Source organism: Aricia agestis, chromosome 5 (assembly GCF_905147365.1).
Source record: "Aricia agestis chromosome 5, ilAriAges1.1, whole genome shotgun sequence".
Taxonomy (NCBI): Eukaryota; Metazoa; Arthropoda; class Insecta; order Lepidoptera; family Lycaenidae; genus Aricia; species Aricia agestis.
In genome coordinates, this window is record NC_056410.1 from 11,341,192 (window position 1) to 11,362,710 (window position 21,519).

Below are 21,519 nucleotides of genomic sequence, written 5' to 3' on the forward strand. Positions count from 1 at the left end.
GGCAAAATCTTTACGGTTTACATTTAAGATTACTATTATTCAGAAATAATAATACAGTAATAATATTACGACATAGTTTATTAACTTAAAATATTAAGATGCTTACATTATTCACTCTCATACAATTCTCAATCAAACCTGTAATCCTTATACACATTGTATTCAATTGTAATAAAACTATGTAAAATTGTATCTTATGACATACTATTAAAAGTATTTAATCGTAATTGGACTTTGTCTACGACCCAATTATTGTGACTCGCGAAATAATAATAATTGCTTAGGGTCCGTTCATAATTCGAACCGAGACGCAACCCGACGATGCTGGCCCCGTACCACGAAACGGTTTTGAGACTCAAATCATCGTACGACAATGTTGCGTCCCTCTCTAACAAACGTGAAATGACGTCGTTAGAGCAGGACGCGACATTCTCGTCCGATTATTTGAGTCTCAAAACGGTTTCGTAGTAGGCCTACTAACTACTTAAAGAATTCGAAATTACGCATCGCTGAATTTTATGCATATTATGTTAACCGCATTTTCAAGTGTCGCGACTCGATCCGATTATCCCTCTACTTGTCATCCAAGTCCATATTTTCTGATGCGTCATTGTCTTTTTCCTTTTCTTTAGTGTCTTCGTCTCCATCTTTCTCTGAGTTGTCGCCGTTAGTAGTTTCCGGAGTTTTAACAGGCTCCGTTACCTCTGGTTTGACATCTTTTTCTTCCTTTGTTTCTTTTTCAGTTCTGTAAATAATATAATATGACTTAAATAAGAATTTGAATTTCGATTTGTATGACTTTGTATAATATTATTAAAAATGTTAGGTTAACACCCTAATAACATAGTATATATTATAAAAATATTAAGAATAATTATTAATGTCTATAAAATAAAACAATGACATCATAAAAAGTATAAACAGCATACAAATACTTACTTTGTTGGTCCATTAACTATTTCAACCACATCATCATCTTCATACTTGATATTAACAACAGCTTCAACTTTTGACTGGATGTTTTTCAGTGTTGAATGGAATATTTTTGAGCTGGCCTGAAATAGTAATTAGTAAGAGTTAAGAATCATTGAATGATCAGACAGTTTAGTCTTACTGTTGTATATCTTGAAAAAATTAATATCAAATGCATGGGCGCCGGCAGGGGCACATCAACAGGAATTATTGAAATAAAAAGCCGTCTATTGGAAATCATTTTACCATGCCGTACAATTATAGTTCGTAATGTTTCGGCACTAAATGTATTCTGTTGCCGTAAATAGACAGTCACTGTTATTTGTAAAAAGTAAAAACAAAAGAAAGAAAACTAAAACCTGCACCCCTTGAAAATTATTTCTGCCGGCGCCCATGTCAAATGAGTTATTTATGGCTCACAAATCACTATAATAGCTCCCGCTTCCTAATGCTAAGTACTCACATACGGTTTTGCTCGATACTTTTACTCGAAATCGAGCAAAAACCACCGTGTGGACCGCAAAACTCACAGCCAGTTTGAAGGCTCGAATCGAGCCGGCTTGACAATTTTTTTGACACTAGTTTTTATTATTCGTAGCTAATTTCCTTCGAACAGGAGTAAAACTATCAAGCAATGCTGAATGTGTGTACGAAAGCCCGAGCCGTGGTTTTTACTCTACATGATTGCTCGATCGAGCAAAACCGTATGTGAGTACTTACACTAATATGTAATTCATTTGACAGACAAATATCAAAGTCAAAGTCAAATTCGTTTATTCAAAATAGGTTTTACAACACTTTTTGACGTCAAAATACAATTTTTTACAGTTACATGGTTACAATTTTATATTTCACATGATATTTTATTACAATTATATTATTATATTTTTATTATTATTTAAACACAAGTAAATTATTACCTATTAATTACTTATGCTAATACATATGTCAATATTATGTCATTATGTTATGCTAATATATAATTATGTCAATATAACTATGTCATTTTGCTATTTCATTATCTATATTACATTATTATGTCAATTTAAAAAGATTTTCAGAATGTGTCAAAGGTGCACTATGCAGATTTAAATAATTATTACACCCATACCTCTTTGTCATCAATATAATCTTGTATCTTATAATAAGCTTTTGATATAAGAGTCATTTTAATTTGTTGCCTGAATTTAGTCTCCGTTAGGTCAGTTACGCTTGTCGGAATTTTATTATAAAATTTGACACAGCTTCCCATAAAAGATTTTTTAGTTTTACTAAGTCGATATGTTGGTACCTGGAGCTTATTTTTATTTCTAGTATTATGCTTGTGATAATGACACTTTCTATTAAATAAACCCATGTTCTTTCTAGTATATATAATTACTTCATATATGTATAATGATGGCAGGGTTAGTATTTTAGCTTTTTTAAATTGTTCCCTTAGAGATTCATTTCTCTTCATATTATATATTGCTCGTACTGCTCTTTTCTGTAGTATGAATATAGAATCGATGTCTGTAGCTGCTCCCCACAGTAAAAGACCGTACGACATCACACTATGAAAATACGAAAAATATACTAATCTGGCAGTGTCGACGTCTGTAAGCTGGCGGATTTTTCGAACGGCAAAGGCGGCGGAGCTTAATTTATCTGATAGCCTTTCAATGTGCTGGCCCCATTGAAGCCCAGAATCTAATTTTATTCCTAGAAAGGTTGTAGTTTTCTCTACATTTATATGTATATTATCTATTTTTACTAATGAATTCACATGTTTTACATTAGGCAACGAGAATCTAATGCAATTAGTCTTACTAGCGTTTAAAACCAAATTGTTAGTATTAAACCAATCTCGAACTTTGTTTAATGTATTATTAACTTGTATTAAATCACTATCCGTGCGGCTAACTTTAAATAGCAGAGATGTATCATCAGCGAATAAAACGGCTTCTGCGTATAAATCAATCATGTATGGTAAGTCGTTAATATATACCAGAAACAGGAAAGGGCCCAAAATTGAACCCTGAGGTACTCCTATTTCAATGTTTGCACCAGATGACATAGCATCTCCAATAACAACTTTTTGAGTCCTGTCTGATAAATAAGACTTAATGAGATCTAATGAATGATCACTGATGCCGTAGAATTTAAGCTTTGCTATAAGTAATTTATGATCAACGCAGTCAAATGCTTTAGAAAGATCACAAAATATCCCTATAACATCTTGTGACCTCTCCCAAGCATCTAGTATTAGAGATATTAACTTAGCACCAGCACACGTTGTTGATTTCCCTTTGGTAAATCCATACTGACGGTCATGAAAAATTTTAAATTTATTAAAATGTACTAATAATTGATTAAGCATAATTTTCTCAAATATTTTACCTAACGATGGCAAAATAGAGACCGGTCTATAATTGTTAGGATCCGTCTTACATCCTGACTTAAATAAGGGTATTATTTTACTAATTTTCATAAGGTCCGGAAAAGTTCCGTTTTTTATACTAGAGTTAAATACGGCTGCTAATACTGGCGCAATGGTATCTATAATAGGCGCTAGCACTTTGACTGATAGACCCCAAGAATCTTCTGTATTTTTAATTTGAATCATTTTAAATGCTTTTTTAATATCTATGTCATTAATTGTTTTAAATTTAAATTCATCATCTATAATTATATTAAAATTATCTTTTAAGTAACCTAACGCTTTCTCGGTGGATGGTGTAAGTTCTTTGGTAATAGCATGAGGTATACGGGTAAAGTATTTCTCAAAATTTTGAGCGACTTCAAACTTGTCCGAAATTAGATCGTCATCTATTTTAAGAATTATTGCATCATCATTATATTTATGTTTACCAGTTTCTATATTAATTGCTTTCCAAGTTGCTTTGATTTTGTTATTTGACTTTACTATGTTACTACGGATTTTATTAGATTTTGCTTGCATCGAACATTTTTTAAATATTTTAGAATATTGTTTGACGTAATTGAGAAATGATTCGTCCCTACAGTACGCTTTTTTATCATATAACTCATAAAGTGTGTCCCTACTTTTCCTAAGTCCTTTAGTAGCCCAGTTGTTGAATACGGGTTTGCCTATCGTTATTTGGCGTTTTATAAATATTTGATCAAATTCTTTTAAAATGTTGTCTAAAAGGTTACTGAACAATATATCTGGGTCGTTGTCAAATTTAATAGTTTGTAGTAGCGTGTTGTTTATCCTTTCCTTAAATAGTAACATTTTTTTATCCGTAATTGGCCTAACTTGAAGTTTTACTGGTTTATTTTGTAATTTTTTCTCTAATTTTACTATGAGTGCTTTATGGTCTGATAATACACCACTCATAACCTTCTTATCTAAAACGTTACTATTTGTCATAAAGTTATCAATGCATGTTGCAGATGTAGGTGTAATTCGCGTAGGTTCTTGAAAAAGGTGTACCAAATTAAATGATTTAAATAGAGCTAAAATATTATTTTTGTGCACTGATTCTACCAAAATATCAACATTAAAGTCTCCGCAAACAACAATTTGTTTATTACAGTTAAATAATTTAGATAATATGATCTCCATTGTAGATAGAAATTCATAAAAGTCAGAAGACGGAGGTCTGTAAATACATAAAAATAAATAATTATCTATTTCTGCACATGCCGCTTCACATATTCTTTCTACAGAGCAATTCTCAATATCTCTACGTTGCTTATATTTGATTCCATTTTTTATTAAAATTAAACATCCTCCTCCTTCCGCACTTACTCTATTATATACACTTGCTATTTTGAAATAATTAATATTAAATTGCATTTTGCTTTGTTTCAGCCAGGTTTCCGTAAAACATAATATATCTATTTTATATTTATCTATAAGTAATTCAATGTCTAGTATTTTGCCAGAGAAGCGGTTTACATTTTGGTGTACTATTGTTAAGCAGTTATAATTGCAGTACTTCTCTTTTGTCTTAATCATAGGTTTAAATTTTGGACACTTTGTACATTAGTATGAGTAGCAAAATTTGCGTCATTGACATTATTGTCCGTTCTAGATAAAATCTTATTATGTATATTAAATGCTAACAAGTTAGCTATGTGTCTTAAATACCTTTTTGACAGATACGAAGTATCTGATGTCAGTGTAAAATTTCTAATAAACTTATTAGTATCAAAAAAAGTAAAGACATCACTATGATGCCATATTAATTTATTTAATAAATTATTAAAGTAATAGATTTTACTATTCTGTTTCTGAGATAGTGATACAGAATATGGTAAAGCACAGTAAATTATGTTTTTAGCAAGTACAGTTTTCAGCATTTCAAAACCTTCAATTAATTCTTGTTTTGTCAATTTTAAGCTGTTACTTATAAATATTACAATCGTGGTTTGAGAATCAGTACTACTTTTCTTAACATTTTTAATTATGTCAATAAAAGAACATCCTGGAGAACAATAATTTACTACCTCACCCTTTACATAGCTATGTAATAATGTTCCAAGACCTTTTCCAATAGAGTCTGAAAAAACTATTGTTTTCGTTGACATAATATTGCTATTTTTGTGAGAGATACACAGCTTTTCCTCCAGCCTTTGTGAGGGCAAAGACTTTTTGTTAGGATGTATTATGTTACATGAGCATGATTGTTTTTGTTGTAGCGAATCAAAACGATCAGCATTATATTGACCTAAATCTATTAGTTCAGTCAATGAACCTATGTACCCTTTAATTTCATTTTGTGCTAGCTCATATTTTAGCGTTATATTTCTAAGCGATTCCTCTAGAGACAGAATGTTTGAGTAAAGCTGTTGTGTATCTCTCTCATACTCGCGCAAGCACTGGTTAATTTCATTTTCTAAATCTTTGGTCCGGTTAGTCAAACTAATATTAGTTTTGCGCAGTTGCGTAGTATTTAACCAGTGCTTCTGCTTTTTACAGATTTTGTTAGTTTTTAATATGAATTTATAAATTTTTATATATTTCTTAATTCTATTGCTTCCTTTGAGAACCACACTAGGTTTGGCTTTGTTGTGTGTGTATTCCTCAGGAGATGAGAAACTCGCCATGTCTTTGTAGTGAATAGTATCTATTTGTCGGTCTTTCAGGGAGTATAGGTGATTAAATTCATCAAATAATTTGATTGTGTCCTCTTTCTTTGAGATGCTTTTTTCATGCTGAAGTTTATTTATTAGCTCGTGAGCTTCACGTAGTTCATCTTCTAGTGTTTTATTGCGGTTTAACACTTGTTCATATGAAGAACTACATTCGTCAAATGAATTCACAATAAATTGCAGTTTGTCCCTTTGTTCCTGCGTATCGATTAGCTTAGTGTAAAGCTCGCTAAGTTCACTTTTTAGTTGTGAGTTTTTAATTATATTTTTTTCAATTTCTACTTCCCCTTCTTGTCTTTCTTGAACTAGTTTATCGCATAGTTTCTTGGACTCTTTTAATTCAAGCAGAACTCGTTGCAACTTGTTTTCTTCCTCACGAGCGAGAGCCTTTCGTGTCATCATGACGTCTCAGTTTTATAATAACTTAATATTGTATCCTGACGTCGAAGTATCGCTAACATAAAATGTGCGAAGCACTTAATTTGGCTTAACAATTAATTAGGATACTCAAAAAGTGCAATGCTTATCTTGGATGCGAACCCGGACTCTTGTGTAGCAGACCTGTTGCAATCATACTATGCTAATTGTCTTATTCATTACTGGAGCGAATTTGCGCATCATATCAATTTTCCAGCGTGTTCCGTTACACGCTTACGCTTAATATATCACATTGTACACTATGAATAATTAAAACTAAGGAAGAGTAACTGTGTTAAAAATTTTGTCCACGAGTCTACATAATGTGACCCGAATACACGCATATTTTATGCATGTATTCGGTACCCAGTTTTGTGTTTTTATACATATGAGAATTAGCTATTGTCATATTTTAATATGTGAAATAGAACCAAATTCAAAACGGTTGAAGTATGGGAGTTACGTTTCCTTATGTAGGGTCAGTCAATCGTTTGTGCGATGAACTTACCGTCAGGCTAGTTATCCTAGCTCTCGCGGCGGCGAGGCTGGCGGACAGGTCTGTGAGCTGCGCGTGCGCCCCGCGCTCCGCCTGCTGCGTGCTGTGGGCGGCGGCGCGCGCGGCCCGCAGCTGCGAGCGCGTCGCCTCGAGCGCCGCCTCTAGACGCGCTCGAGTCCCCGCCCACTTGTCCGCAGCGGCGACCAGGGACGCCACTTCGATAGCGCGGCCGCCGTACATAACAACACCTGTAAACAATTACATGATAGTATATGATTGGTTTCTGAGTTTTTGAAACAAAGTTTAGACAAACTTTGTTTCACGAGCGCTTTTGTCAAAACGATAGAAGTCAAAACAATAAGCAATAATTTTTTTTATTGTTAAATAGAAACTCAGAAAAAGGGCCATTACGCCACGGATTCATAATCGAACGGAATTAAAATATTCATGCCATCACTCAAATGTCTTGAAAATCAAAAATATTTCATGATAAAATAGCTACTAACCTGATTTCGTAACATCCAAGGTTTCTTGTGATGAATTTTCATCATCGTCAGATTTTCTTCCGAATACTGGAAGGAGACTGCGGTTTCCAGTCGCTATGGTCGCTTCTAACTCGGCAATCTGAAAATATAATAAAATAATATGAATTATCTCGTGGAACTGCGCATCACAAAATTAACTTTCGAACACCTGGCTTTTTTTAACTATCTTTATTATCAATTTATCACACAACATCTGTTTTTACAACAAACACGATTTATTTTACTTACATGTGGTGGTACTTCGCTGGGGGCAATAGTGCAGCTGTCTAAAGGTAAGTCTTGGATCGCTTCAGGCGCGCCAGACGCAAGATCTTTAATTGCTTGAATTAGTGTCCTGCGAATTAAAAAATATTAGTTTTTATTATGGCTATTGTGTACTAAGGTCGCATGTTGCCTGCATCCTATCATTTCATAGATGTTTTTTCTGCAGGCAACACGCGCGCGGACAAGAGCATGTTGTCACCGGCATGAGGACCAGATCCGCGAAAGGGTGACAACACTGATAATAGGAAAAGCGCCTTAAGTTTCACCACTTTCTGATAAAGTGTCGAATAGGCTCACAACTTTTTTGTCAGATTCTCCACACTTGATCTGTCAAGATAATAATAATAATTGTTGGATAGCCTATTCGTCACTTATCAGGAAGTGGTGGAACAGGCCCTAAGTATGTTACACCTTTGGAAGTTAATTAAAAAAAAGAGCATGAGAATTCATGAAGTTTTCTGTTTTGTAACAGTTGTGGTCTGTGGAACACGTAGAAAGTCTAATGTCATTTGCGCACAAGCACATCATAATATTTCTGGCGTAACAATTGTATTTTCTAGTGCAAGTGAAATATACTAATTTCTACCTATTTTGAAACTGTACTGTACCAGTTACTACAAAATATAAACAAGTATTATTCACACAAGATAGCACAAGTAAAATATCAAAATATGAATTGTTCCTTACTTGTACATAAACACATCCTTGTAGCACACTCGATCGAGCAGGGCCCTCGTCTGCGAGCGAGCGAGCTGGAGGCCTAAACTGCTGAACAGAGCGTGGAGCTCCTTGCGGGCGAGCTGGCCGCAGCGCGCCGTGTCGAAGTACACCAGGGACAGCAGCAGATAAGGGTCGGGCGGTAACTCGCATCGAGACTCCGAGCTCGACGCCTGTGGAGTTTGAAAATGGAAATTAGTGTCACATCGACACAGAAAGATGATTAAAAATAAAACGTTATTCAGTACTAATCGATCGCGTAAACTTTGTTTGGTCATATTGTGGAAAGATGTCTGATATTCTCAAAGAAGCGAAGATGTTATCATTTAGTTATGGCCGTTCCCAATATTTGATCTATCTCTGGTTTTGCCCTACTAGAGATAGGAATAGCTCACATTAGACATTAGAGGCATATATTTTATGTCAATTGTGAGCTATTCCTATCTCTAGTAGGGCAAAACCAGAGATAGATCAAATATTGGGAACGGCTGTTGATGTATTAGCTTATTGACTTGAAAACTTACGCGTCTTTCACGTTTTCGCGACTCCCGTTTCTCGTCACGTTTGTCATCTTTCTTGTCGTTTTCTTCTTTCTTGACTTCATCTTTTTTATCAGTGATTTCCACACTCTTTTCTTTTTCCTTTTTATCGTCAATTCTCTCTGGCAGCGTGTACAGTGTTTTGTAGATGTAGAACCCAAAGTCCCTCATGAGCATTTCGTTGAATATTTCGGCGAACACGAATAGCTACAAATATAAAATTTTACACCATGAACTATATTGTAATTAATTAATATGTGAGCCAAAAACTTTGTATCCCTTTTGACGAAAAATGGGGAAACGTAGGTGAATGAAATTTTGCACAGTTATAGTCTATATGGTGAAGGAGTGCATCGAGCTAATATTATTTTGAAATTATGCTTTTATCATACATTTTTTTTACAAATAAAACATGACACACACTAGGAAAAATGACAGATTTTTGAGTGACAAGCCTATACATACGAATTATACTCTTTTATTTATGGTTGAAGTCTGTTGACAACAAGGTGACAAATTGAAAATGGATTATAGTTTTTTTTTTATCGAATCTGAGATACTATTACGGCCATTCTCAATATTTGATCTATCTCTGGTTTTGCCCTACTAGAGATAGGAATAGCTCACAATTGACATAAAATATATGTCTCTAATGTCTAATGTGAGCTATTCCTATCTTTAGTAGGGCAAAACCAGAGATAGATCAAATATTGGGAACGGCCGTTAGACAATGCTTAAACGGCCTGTCTGAGATCAGCTGAGTCTCAGAGACAAGAGTTGAATTTGAATTTAGTTGTAATTATATTATGTACATTATTAATTGCAAGTTTTGGTCTATTAGACTTATAGTATAATATTATAAGTCTAATAGACTATACCTATTTAAATTTGATAGATATAAAAATATTATATCCAAATTCAGTCAACTATAACTTACCTCGACACTGTGTTCTTTATTGTCAGTGATCCTGTAATCTAGCAAGAGAGAGAGTGTAGCTACACTGCATGTGAACTTGCCACCCTTGGCAGTGGCCGAAGGGTGCACAATTATATGAGGTGTGGTGGGTAGCTCGTATTGTGTTTTAATATTCTGCTTTTCTTTTTCAATCTGTAAATATTGAGAATGTTATTGCATATCCCGACATAGTATAAAACAAGATAGCTTTTTGTCTGCCCCTGATTAAATATTTCAAACTACACAAAACAAAAATGTACCCTTTTCTTTTCCTCTTCAATTTCTTTTTCAGTCTTTGGTTTGTCTTTCTTTTCCGTATCTTCATTGTCCTTCGAATCTTTCTTATCATCATCTTTAATTTCTATTTCCTTGTCAGGTGAACCAGATTTTTTATCCTCTACTTCCGGCTTATCTGCTTCAATGGTGATAACTTCTGCATCATCTTTATTTTCTTTTTTACTGTTCTCAGACTCAGTCTGTTTTGTTTCAGGTTCATCTTCTACATCCATTACATCTTCACTTTTACTTTCTTTCTCCTCCTCTGCTTTGATAAGCTTCGATAGTCGTGACACCAATTGAGCCCTTAAACCTAAATTACAATAAAAACTAATTAAAGTGAGACGAAAAAAAAAGAAACGGGTGTGACAGTACTAGTGATGAAAACGAGACAACAACGCGGGCATAATATATTTTTGCACCGCGGTAGAAAGGGAGACGGATATTACTTCTTTTATGACGCGCGAGGTCTTCTTTCCCTCCGTTTTATGAATCGATCTTACCCATCCCAAAAAGTACCCAAAACGTCACAAATTCAAATAATATGCCACTTTACGACCAGTGCTATAGAATTAATTTTGTTCTACGCCAAACAAATCAGCGGCAGCATGGATCTATACTACTATAAAACTATAGCCAACTATTCATTCCATTATTGTCATCGTAGCGTAGGCGACCAGATCTTACCTTGTAACATTAGCAATTTTAATTAATACAGTCCACTTAAGTTCTTAAATCTTTTATTTAAAACCTGGTAGCCTGCACTAGGTCATAAAGTTGAATTTATAAAAAAAATCGTAGGTGACGTCCCGGTGACGGCGCGGCGGATTTTTTATTTGCGGTAGGTTCTATCGTACCCGCAACTCTGCCTTAAGCGAGGAGTGGAGCACCATGGGGTTTTAGTGGGTAGACTACGCAGGAGTCCCACATACCCCGGTTCTCGGCCGATATCATATCCCCAATTTGCTGGGAATACGTAAAGCATTTCCCCTGTTAAAAAAAGGGCTAATTTTTATGTGTCCGCACAAACGAGTGGTTTGGCGGCTACGCCATAAGATTATAAGCATGTATAACGATTTATGTATTTTAACAGCGGCGCGGTCACACCGCTTTTAATAACGTTTAGTGTTAGTGTGAGTTTTAGTATAATTGTATGTATGTTAGTCTATGAGAGTATAATATGAGCCAAGATGCCTGAATTAAATAAATAAATATACTATTATAATTGTGGTCTCGTGGTGTAGCGTTCAAAACCCAAATCACACGTTCGTGATGACTCTTATTCATTGAGACTTACGTCATGGTTTACGCGAGTCGTGATACTGATGCTAGCTTATAATTTTTTTTAGCATTCCAAAAAAGTGTCATCACTTCAATAACGTTTTGCTTACCTTTACAACTGACATTACGGGCTCTCAACTCGTGCCTCAACTGGTCAACTTTAATAGTCCTCATGTCCAGTTTGGAGTAATGAGTCGGTTCTGGCTTGTCCTCATCGTCATCATTCTCATCTATCGTGATAGTACTGTCGTTAGCAGTGGACGTTTCCTAAAAATTTGAAACACGTCTTGTAACTACTGAGCGTAAACTTTCTTGGCCTTTTTAGGTAGATTGGATCAGAAATACTAGATCTACTTGTTCATAGGTCAACGAAACTGGTTCATGTAAAAATGGACAACTGTTCAAAAAATTTTATGGAATGTTGCAAAAAATGAGAATGGGGTTCGGAATTAAAAAGTAAGTAAAAATCAGATGTCTCTCGAGCATCTGGATCGATGCAAGCAGCGCAGCGGAGTCTTCGAGTAAAAGTAGCACGTGCAGCCGGAATCATAGAAACAAAACTGGGAACAAACAATTTGGGATTTGTCCGCCGGCTCGGGCTCCGCTGCCGCAGGCTGCGCCGGCGCCGGCTCCGGCGCGGGCACGACGCTCTCGTCGGCCGGTTCTTCCCCGTCTAGTTTCCTTAAAGCCGCCTCGCCGGCTGCCTTATATTTCTCTTGAAACGTGGACCAGTCGATTCGCGACGGCTGAGTAGACCACACGTCTGGCAGGTACAACACCACACTCTCGAGTCGCGATTTGCCGCCGCTGCCCTCGCGCCAGTAGTAAAACTCCACCATGCGGTACCTGCGCGGGTAATGTTGTTAGTGTTGGATACTCACTAGCCGACGCCGCATGGACACGACACATCGCGAGAGTCGGTACATCGCTCTGCATCCAAACGGCAGCACCGATAGTGATGTACGAACGCCCTCTTACACTCACACAACGTATATGTGCCATGAACTGTTAACTGACAGTTTCTCCTTCTAGCAGAAATGTGTGAAACACATTTTTATGCATAAAAAGTAGAATCTCCCAGTTAGTACTAAGAAGCCAACTATGTAGCAGTCTGGGTGATGCAAGATAAGTAATGCAATATAATATTTACCATTGGGTACAGTGAGATAAATCAATGCCAGTTAAAGCTTTACAAGTTCTTATTGCAGTTTTGATCAGTACACCGGGGTCATTTTGAGGGTCTTCACCATCTAATGAAGGGCTCCATGGTCCACCAATAGCAAAGTTCTCTCCCCCTTTTCCTTTCTGACCAACTAGGAACTTAATCAACCGAGTGGGATGTAAAGTTGACTTCGAGGATCTCTTGTCTTTTTCATCAACTTTCGTCAATCCACACTTTTGGTATAGTGATTCCAGAGTTGGCATACTTATTAACATTACCTATAAAAAAAACTAAAATGTGAGTTTGAGTTGTATGTACATAAATATTAAATATAAACAATCAAAGTAAAAATATTTTACCTTAGCTGAAAATCTGTAATCTGCATCTGGTGGCTCCAACACAGCATCATTTGGCTCAGGGTTTGGTGCCTCCTTGCTCATAATGTGATAGGAGCAAGGATTGTTAAGAGAAAATGGTGCCTCCGGAGGGAAAGTTTCTCCCCACTTTACATAGGCAGTAAAGAAGTCAGATGGTATATACAAGTTGGTGTATCTCTGAGATAAGGTGGGTACGTCCAGGGTTTTTCTGTAAATACATATTTTTGACATAGTAATATAAGAGATAACCTTCACATAAATATAACAACGAATAATAATAATAATTTAGGCATTTCTATTTGCGATTAATATTATCTACCAGTGCTCTCTGGCTAGAGACAGACAAACCCATTTTTTTAACCAAAAAACAATATAATATATATTGTAGAAAGAATCATTGACTTACATGTCTAGAGGTATTCTAGGAACTCGAACAATATGTTTCACTGGTGACGGTTGATGCACAACAGGACGCTTGCGCGGAGGGGAGTCCCTCCGAATTTCACGTCGGCTTCTAGATCTGGATCGAGACCGTGTTCGGGATCTTTTCTGAACATAGATATTTTGTAGATGTACTATTGTATTTATTACATTGTGTGCAAATAAAATAAAAAGGGTAGTATTTAATCGAGTGATAGTATTACAGTTTTAGGTGTCAAATTTACTAAATTTGGGTTACAGAATTACTATTTGAGCGACTGAGAGTGAGTGATGACTGATGAGAAATTAACAGAACAGCTACTTAGAAATTATTTATTTGAGTTACTTAAAATACAAAATGAGCAGCTTTATAATTTTTGAGCGACCTAATATCTGTTTGAGTGTCAATGTTACGTTAGGTTAAAATGCAGGAGCATTTTTTTCAATACTTGGCAAATGTAATTTTTATACTGAGCGGCATTTTATCTTAAATGAAGTGTTTCGAATACCAAAAGCCACTTTGAAAAATACACTAATGAGCAGAGGAGCACACATTAAAACAAAAAAAAAAAATGAATATGAAATAACTTTTTGATAAAACACTTTTATTCAGGGACTACTACGGACAGGGATAGAATTTTTTTTTTTATTACTATCAAGCAAATTTTTTGTGAGTAGCTTCATTTGGATAAGAGGAACAACAATTTTATATGTGAAAAAAAGTGGTAGCTAACAGAGATAGAAAGGATTTCATACTTTGATTTGATGATCCCAAAACATTTGTAGGAACTTAAATTATATGCTCCTACTTCTGGGTGGTTTACAAAAAAATAACCACAATGTCATCTAACCTAAAAGTCGTATTGGTCCGCAGCCCAACTTACCTGACTGCAGCGATTCGTCGCCCCGCCCCCATTCGAATTCGCACGCATTTAACAATATGTAGTTTTCATTAAAACACGTATCAAAATATAAAATATAAAGCCTGAAATAGAATATCAGTAACCAATTATCATTAATAAAGCAGCTCACAAAAGTTTGCTCAAAATGAACTACTTAGTAGCTCGTAATAAATAACCTCACTTAGGAAAATTTAATCTATATTTAATATTGAAGTTGCCCGCTATGTATTTCCAGTCGCTCACTTAGTAAGACAGTCGCTCGGATAGAATTTTAATATCTGAAATAGATTAATCGCAATCACATTTTGTAAGCACGTTCTGGATTTTATTATAAATCAATATTAGTTGTTAGTTTAGTTTGTTTTTCGCTTAGTCAAATTAATACCGCTCATGTTATTAAAACAGTATGTTCATCATCAGTCGCAAAGTAATTTTTTATTTGCTCGTTTTATTATTTCCCAAATAAAAATAGGAGACAATTTAATAAAAATATATGAGGAAAAAATATACTGTGGTATGTTTTACTTAAAAACAATGTATAGTTAAACCTGGGTAAGAGAGAAAACTGTATGAGTGATAGTAATAGCCAGGAACCGTCATTTTAAGCTCCCAAAACCTCTATTAGCGAGAAATAGAGGTAGAAAAACAACTTCCTCTGTAAGAGGAAGTTGTTTTTCTCTCATGGACCTCTGTGAGCGAGACTGTTTCTTTTCTGAGATAAGCAAGAGTTGAGGTTGTTTTATACATATTTTATTTACACACACAGTAACAAATGAGAAAACAAATAACAAATATAACATCTGCTATAATTTAACATCTGCTATTTTATAACTCATTCTTAACTTTTGTTAAACTTTCTATCATTGTTTTTGTATTGTTTTCTCATCAATATTTTTTATTTCTTAGAGCTAAAATTTATTGGATTATTTTCGAACTAACTTACTCAGTTTATAGTTAATCTGTGAATGAAAGTTTGTTCTGTGTCATGTCAAAACAGAAAATTAAAGTACTGTCATTCATGGCTGGTTTACACGTATTAAGTAGATAAGTAGTAACTACCTACACTCTAATTGTCAACTAGTTTAGTACTTACTAAATTTTAACTTGCTACTTGCTATTAAATTTTGTGTTTATATGCAATTAACAACTTAAAATTAAGTTAAAATTTAGTTAACTACTTATCAACTTAATGTACGTGTAGACCAGCCATAAGTGACAAACTTAAAATAGTGAATCCGTTTAAATCCAGAAAATCGCAAAATGAAATTCAGAGGGAGTATAATTTACCAGGATCCACCTATTATAAAATTATAAAATCAAAAGACTATAAAGTCTGAGTGCTCTGATGGACATGGCTTGAGTTTTTGAATTTCAAAAACAGAAAACCATGCAAAATTGATGGATTTTTTAAAGTGTAAATAAGTTCTAAATATAATAAAATTACATAGTGCATGAATTTTTGACTTGTCATTTCAGCGAACCTCTATAAGAGTGAGACGCTACCCATGTACCTGAATAAGCGAGAAACCTCTATAAGCGAGAATGAAATCGTGTTCCCTTGAACTCTTAGCCCAGGTTTGACTGTAGATACTAATACTAACTCTGTCCTCTCTTCGTGGATGCCTGTCGTCACGACGATCGTCACGTCGCGGTGGGATTGACTTCTTGTTCGCAGGCGGCGGAACTGCGTTATATGAATTTGTTTTGGGCGGTTTCGTATTAAGATTGGGTCCCGTTTTAGGCAGAACTTGAACTCGCGTAGCGTTCCACTTGAAAGGCATATTCGGGTTGTAGGTGGCCTCGACCAGGACCCTGTCGTTGACCTTCGGTATGGAACCCTTCGCACATACTGAAGTCTGATAGAAAACATCGTGATCGACAAATCCAAAATCGTTGTGCGTTTTTGTCACCGTACCGGTAAACACTCGTTGCTCGTTTGTTTGTTGTGTTTGATTCGACGCTGGGGTCTGCTGGTACATATTAGGGTTCATAGTACGAGGGGTTGGATAAGCAACTACATTGCCGGGATACATCTGACCTTGAGCCATTTGATTCATTTGCATCTGGCCCGTCATCGGCATAGCCATTCCACCTTGAGCTTGCATCATACTCGGATTGAATACTGCTTGAGTTTGTTGAAAAGGCAACATGCTTTGTTGTGTCATCATAGCATTAGCGTCCATTATTTGTGGATTCATGCCGGTCATGTTCGCACTCACGTTGGATCGAGCCCATGGCGGGTTTTTTGTTCCACTACCAGTCTGCATGTTTCAATAAAATTTCACCGACTTCACTTTTAGTTTAGTCACTATCTTTTAGTTTATTCACTATCTTCACGGTGATATTATCGTAAAACAAACACAAATAATAAATGACAGACTCACGCTTTCTTAAAAAGCAAGATGGCGGCAATCTTTTTTTTATGAAGATTTTATGGCCGCGAGACCTTTAAAGGGTCTATTCACTATCCTACATGGCATTCCACCGTGTAGGACTGTGAAGTGGACAGAGTTCATACAGTACTACTATAACATTAATTATCATAAATAGTACTTCTTAAGCGCTTATTCCATTTGACTAAATTTAGAAGTTCTAATTAGGATCCTAAAAAGAAGACTAATTAGAAGCTTCTGATTCCACTTGTCCTAATTTAGCAACTAAATCAGTTGTGAGTTGTGACCAAGCGGCGACTTCGGCCAGACGTCTTCTTAATGGCTCCAGTTCTATCAAAGCAACAAAAATTGGTCTTCTCGTAGGCTTAGCTGTTGGCTCAAAGAAAATAAAAATAAATAAAAGGCGAAAAAGATGGATAGCTCCATGAAAAATTATCAAACATGAAATTTCTGAAATACTTGGAACCAGCAGACTTTAGGAATTACCTACGAATAGATTCCAGGGTCCCTCGACAAAATCCAAGTGTTTTCCGTGCAAGCATTTTCTGCTCACGCCTCACGCTAAGGACTTGACATCCGTATAACTTGCGTATAATATAACTAGCTGTTGCCCGCAACTTCGTCCACGTGAATGTATATTGTTATTAAAATCGAGATTTAGAAAATTGAACACCCATCTACTACTATTTTATTTGGATCTATATTACACACGATATTTTTAATTTACATCAAAGACCCAGGAAACTTGAACCTCAGATACTTATCGTTTTGAAAAATCCTTTCTTCGAAGGGGAACAAATTGGAATTTGTTGTGTTAGACTGTTGCCAAGATTAAGTTCCTATAGCGCTGTCCACGATAATATCACCGGTAGTATGCGCGACATCAGATTTACACTGTAGGTTGTCTAGCATTGTAGTTTGTATTGTTGTAGTTCTTTCGTCTTGGCAGAAAAAACTCTCCCAGAGAACATGATGAGAGGTTTATTAAACATACTGCCTTCGGTCGTACATATTCTACTATTTCGACCGATGCTAGTAACTTAGATCCGTAAAGTTTGGTTTTAAAATTTCCATGGCCGGTAACGAATTGAGATACACAGTGGTCAATATCCATCCAGGGTTTGGATAATCGTTTACGAATATTAGAAAAAGTTTTAAAGATCGACCTTTGCTAGAATTGGTAATCACTTTGGTTGTCGTTGTAAATTTCGAGGAGTTCCTTCAATTCCATTACTTATCAAGTCACCGTTTTTAGGGTTCCGTACCCAAAGGGTAAAAACGGGACCCTATTACTAAGACTTCGTTGTCTGTTCGTCTGTCTTCTCCAGGCTGTATCTCAAGAACCTTTATAGCTAGAGTTCTGATATTTTTACAGATTGTGTACCTATAATATCTGTTGCCGCTATAACAACAAATACTGAAAACAAAATAAAATGAATATTTAAGGAGGGCTCCCATACAACAAACATGATTTTGTTTTGCCTTTTTTGCTCGATATCAATAATGACAATAGGCAGGCAGTTGAAATTTTCACAGAATCCTTAATTATATGCGTACTTTCATAGGTAATTAATAATACAATTAGAATATAATCATAAAGTTAATATACCTAGCGGAATAGATAAACAAAGGCCTGAGCAAGAGAGATGTCACTATCAGTAACACTGCGTGGTAAAAAGAGACGTGTGATCTACGAATAATAAAAAGTAAGGAATCGTAACTTCCATACTATTACCGTTTTAAATTTGGTTCCTTTTGATCTGTCATGTAACGTCAGCCTAGTACCGCTCAAGGTCACCTAAATATTGCAAATGTATTGAAATACCTAAGGTACACTTTTTTGACAAGTATTGTGGAGCATGTTTTTGACGGAGTTACTTTTCTTTAGTTTTTATTATTCGTAGCGTAGATACATGACAATGTATCTACGCTACGAATCACTACGAATAATGACGTCAAAAAAAGAGTGCTGCTGTCGCAGCACTCTTTTTTTGACGTCCAGTCAGCACGTGCCGCACGTTGACAATTTAACCCTTAATTCGACTCGAATTACTTTAAAAAATTCTAGCTTATAAATTATTCCATATTTTAATGAGGTTTCTGTATTGTACTATTAAAAAACTCTTCTAGTTTTTATAAAAAAATACTTTTTATATGTTTCAAAGAAAAATAATATAAAAAATCGAAAAGTGTAAACCAAAGTCGATGGTTTGCAGGATACGTTTTTAAATAATGTTATTTAAGATATGTATAATGGTCTAAGTAACACTTTAGCAATAGGTAAAATTTAAACTGAGAAGACGAGACCTCGGCTACCGCACAGGGCGACGTCGAAAGGTTAGTTAAGGCCGTGACTGAAAATCTAGACTGAGGTGTGTAAATACCCGCGCGAGCTAGGTTATTAATTTGTACTATCTTCGACCGTAGCGACGCGAGTTGATATTGCTCCTGTACGAGCACCAAGTCTAAATTGTAATCGGAAACCAACTTTTCTAATTCTATCGTTGCGTGCTTATTATTGTGGAGGTTTAACTGTCCTATATTTAAACTATCCATACCGAGTCGTTAAAATAAGTTGCTCCATTTTAGACTTATACGTAGGACAATCTGGGGAGCCTGTGGGGTGGTCGGTCGGTTTTTTATATCGCAAACAACTACCGCAAACCGGCTTAAAGTCGTCTTTATCTTTTTTTGGGCAGCTATCCGAGCTATGACCTTCAGCGCAATGTTTACAGCATGGCTTTGTGTCACGAAAGAATTTAGCGGTGTGCCCATACTGTTGACAGTTAGCGCAGCGCACGAGTTCGACGTCATCTACAAAGCGACACATCGCCCAGTCGATAAAAAGTTTTTCTTTTGTTTCGATGAGGTGTTGACGCACTTTAGGGTCTAGTTCGATACCTATCCATTTACGGTTATTGTATTCTTTGTTTAAAATACGACGTCTTACTATTTTTGTCGAACTCATGAATTGATCTTGTGTCACATTAATTTCGCCGTTTACGTTTTGGTTGTACAGGGATAATAGAAAATTATCGTCTGTAATGTGTTGTGGAACATCTTTGATGAGGATGCGCGGGCTACGCCCCTTGGGTGTCTCGAGACGGAGGCCGGCAGATTTTAGCGCTTCGACTGACTTTAATTTTTTAACTTGCGACTCGCTCGTGAGGCGCAGAAGCACGCCCGAATTAGCTGTTTTCTTAACGCCGTGAAATTGAAAACCGTCGGCCGGGTTTATGACCTTCATCAAAGCCTGCTTGGTCTCAGTTGCCGATTTTAATTCCGCCGATTTTTCTTGCGTGGGGTAGGCTATAACACATGGGAGTGGTTTACGTGTCTCGACGGGGGGAACCGATTTCGCGAATTTCAGTTTGAGGGCCTCGGAATAAGAGACCGGAGTCGCCGCGGGGGCCGGTTTCACGACCTGATTAAGTTTAACGGATAGTAAATCTCGCTCCAAATTCGCGACTTTGGTTTCAAGTGACGAGTTTTTAATGGCAAGAAGAGAAACTATGGTTGTCAGTTTTTGTGTTAAGTTCATTATATCGGATTTATTGGCAAAGTTATTGCGCCTCGAGACAGTGTCGTTAGCGAATTCGTTAATTTTTCCCAAGTAGGAGGACGCTTCACGGACTAACTCGCAGTAATTAAACGAATCATCGACTGCGCTGCTAGTGTCTAATAATGAAATTACCGGGGACTGCGGTTCGTCCCTTATGGGTTGGTGACGTTTTTCGACTGGTGACACGGATGAAGGCGATAGTTGGGACAGCAAACGTTTGCCGGTTGAAGTTGGCGGGGAACGAGGTATGCCGTCCCTTCTTTCAAATGGGTTGGTATTTTTATCTGGCGGCATGTTATTATGGCTAGACATTATGTCTTGTTTTCAAAGTTAACAACAACAATAACACTATTTATGACCAGCTGATCGTAAGGCCGGGCGCCCGGCGCAGCGCGCGCGGTACCGACGATACAATATTTTTACCTACCTACAATTCCTTACTGTTAAAAATGAACAAAGGAAATTACTTACCGAGTTTAAATCCAATAAAATACGGGCAAATGTGTTCAAAAACTTACAGTAAACGTAGATTACACCGTTACCTAGCTTTTTACACACACTCAGCACGCAGTTAACGATTTTAACCACCGAAAACGATTTTAATTCCCGGAGCGCACGTCAGACGATGTTAACCGTACCGAGTTCGCGGAGGGAGGGGGGAGTACTATAATGTAGCTACTACTCTCTGTGGACATTTAACACCCTAAAAAGGACATTTGTAATTAGGTATCTTTTGCAGAAACTTATGACTACCCCTATGTTTCATCCCCAATAAATGTCACTGCTTGAGCAAATTAATATAACAAGCTAAAGAAACAGATATTATTTGTCCTAACTTAGCCTTAAAACCAATTAATTCTTTAAAATTTATCTTATTTCTAAAAAAAAAAAAAATGTGATGTGCTCTGAATCAGAGTTGCATAGCGGGCTATACGTATATATTGGAAGGGTGTTTTGTAGGAACCCGGCAATGTATAATATACTATACTATCATTTTCTCTAAAATTGTCAAATAGGGATTTTTTTTAATATTTTTATGTACATCTTTAGACACTAAAGGAAAGGTATATGAACAAAAAAAAAATAAAAATTACGAAAAAAAATCCGTCGAATTACATAAGGGTTAATCTAATAGAATTCA

At 36.1% G+C, this 21,519-nt stretch overlaps 1 protein-coding gene across 1 annotated transcript; it reads right to left on the reverse strand.

Annotated features, from left to right (window-relative positions):
- Positions 1-427: 427 nt before the first annotated feature.
- LOC121726870 (cell division cycle and apoptosis regulator protein 1-like) lies at positions 428-16,824 on the reverse strand. The gene is made up of 15 exons (XM_042114501.1): positions 16,025-16,824; positions 13,508-13,650; positions 13,084-13,309; positions 12,713-13,002; positions 12,135-12,408; positions 11,673-11,829; positions 10,266-10,594; positions 9,988-10,158; positions 9,036-9,257; positions 8,482-8,684; positions 7,759-7,864; positions 7,492-7,609; positions 6,998-7,233; positions 940-1,055; positions 428-745 (listed from the first exon to the last, which is right to left on the reverse strand). Exons 1-15 carry the CDS (start codon positions 16,688-16,690, stop codon positions 574-576), a joined length of 3,429 nt encoding a protein of 1,142 aa, XP_041970435.1. The 5' UTR covers positions 16,691-16,824; the 3' UTR covers positions 428-573.
- Between the last annotated feature and the right edge of the window lie 4,695 nt (positions 16,825-21,519).

What these genes read in the sequence shown, in the direction of transcription:
- LOC121726870 (XM_042114501.1), bottom strand. Translation starts at nt 16,690, where the DNA reads ATGCAGACTGGTAGTGGAACAAAAAACCCGCCATGGGCTCGATCCAAC. An exon ending in ATCCACGAAGAGAGGACAGA is followed by an intron (nt 13,651 to 16,024) that starts GTTAGTATTAGT and finishes ATCTATGTTCAG; the next exon opens with AAAAGATCCCGAACACGGTC. An exon ending in TTGAAGAGGAAAAGAAAAGG is followed by an intron (nt 10,159 to 10,265) that starts GTACATTTTTGT and finishes CAATATTTACAG; the next exon opens with ATTGAAAAAGAAAAGCAGAA.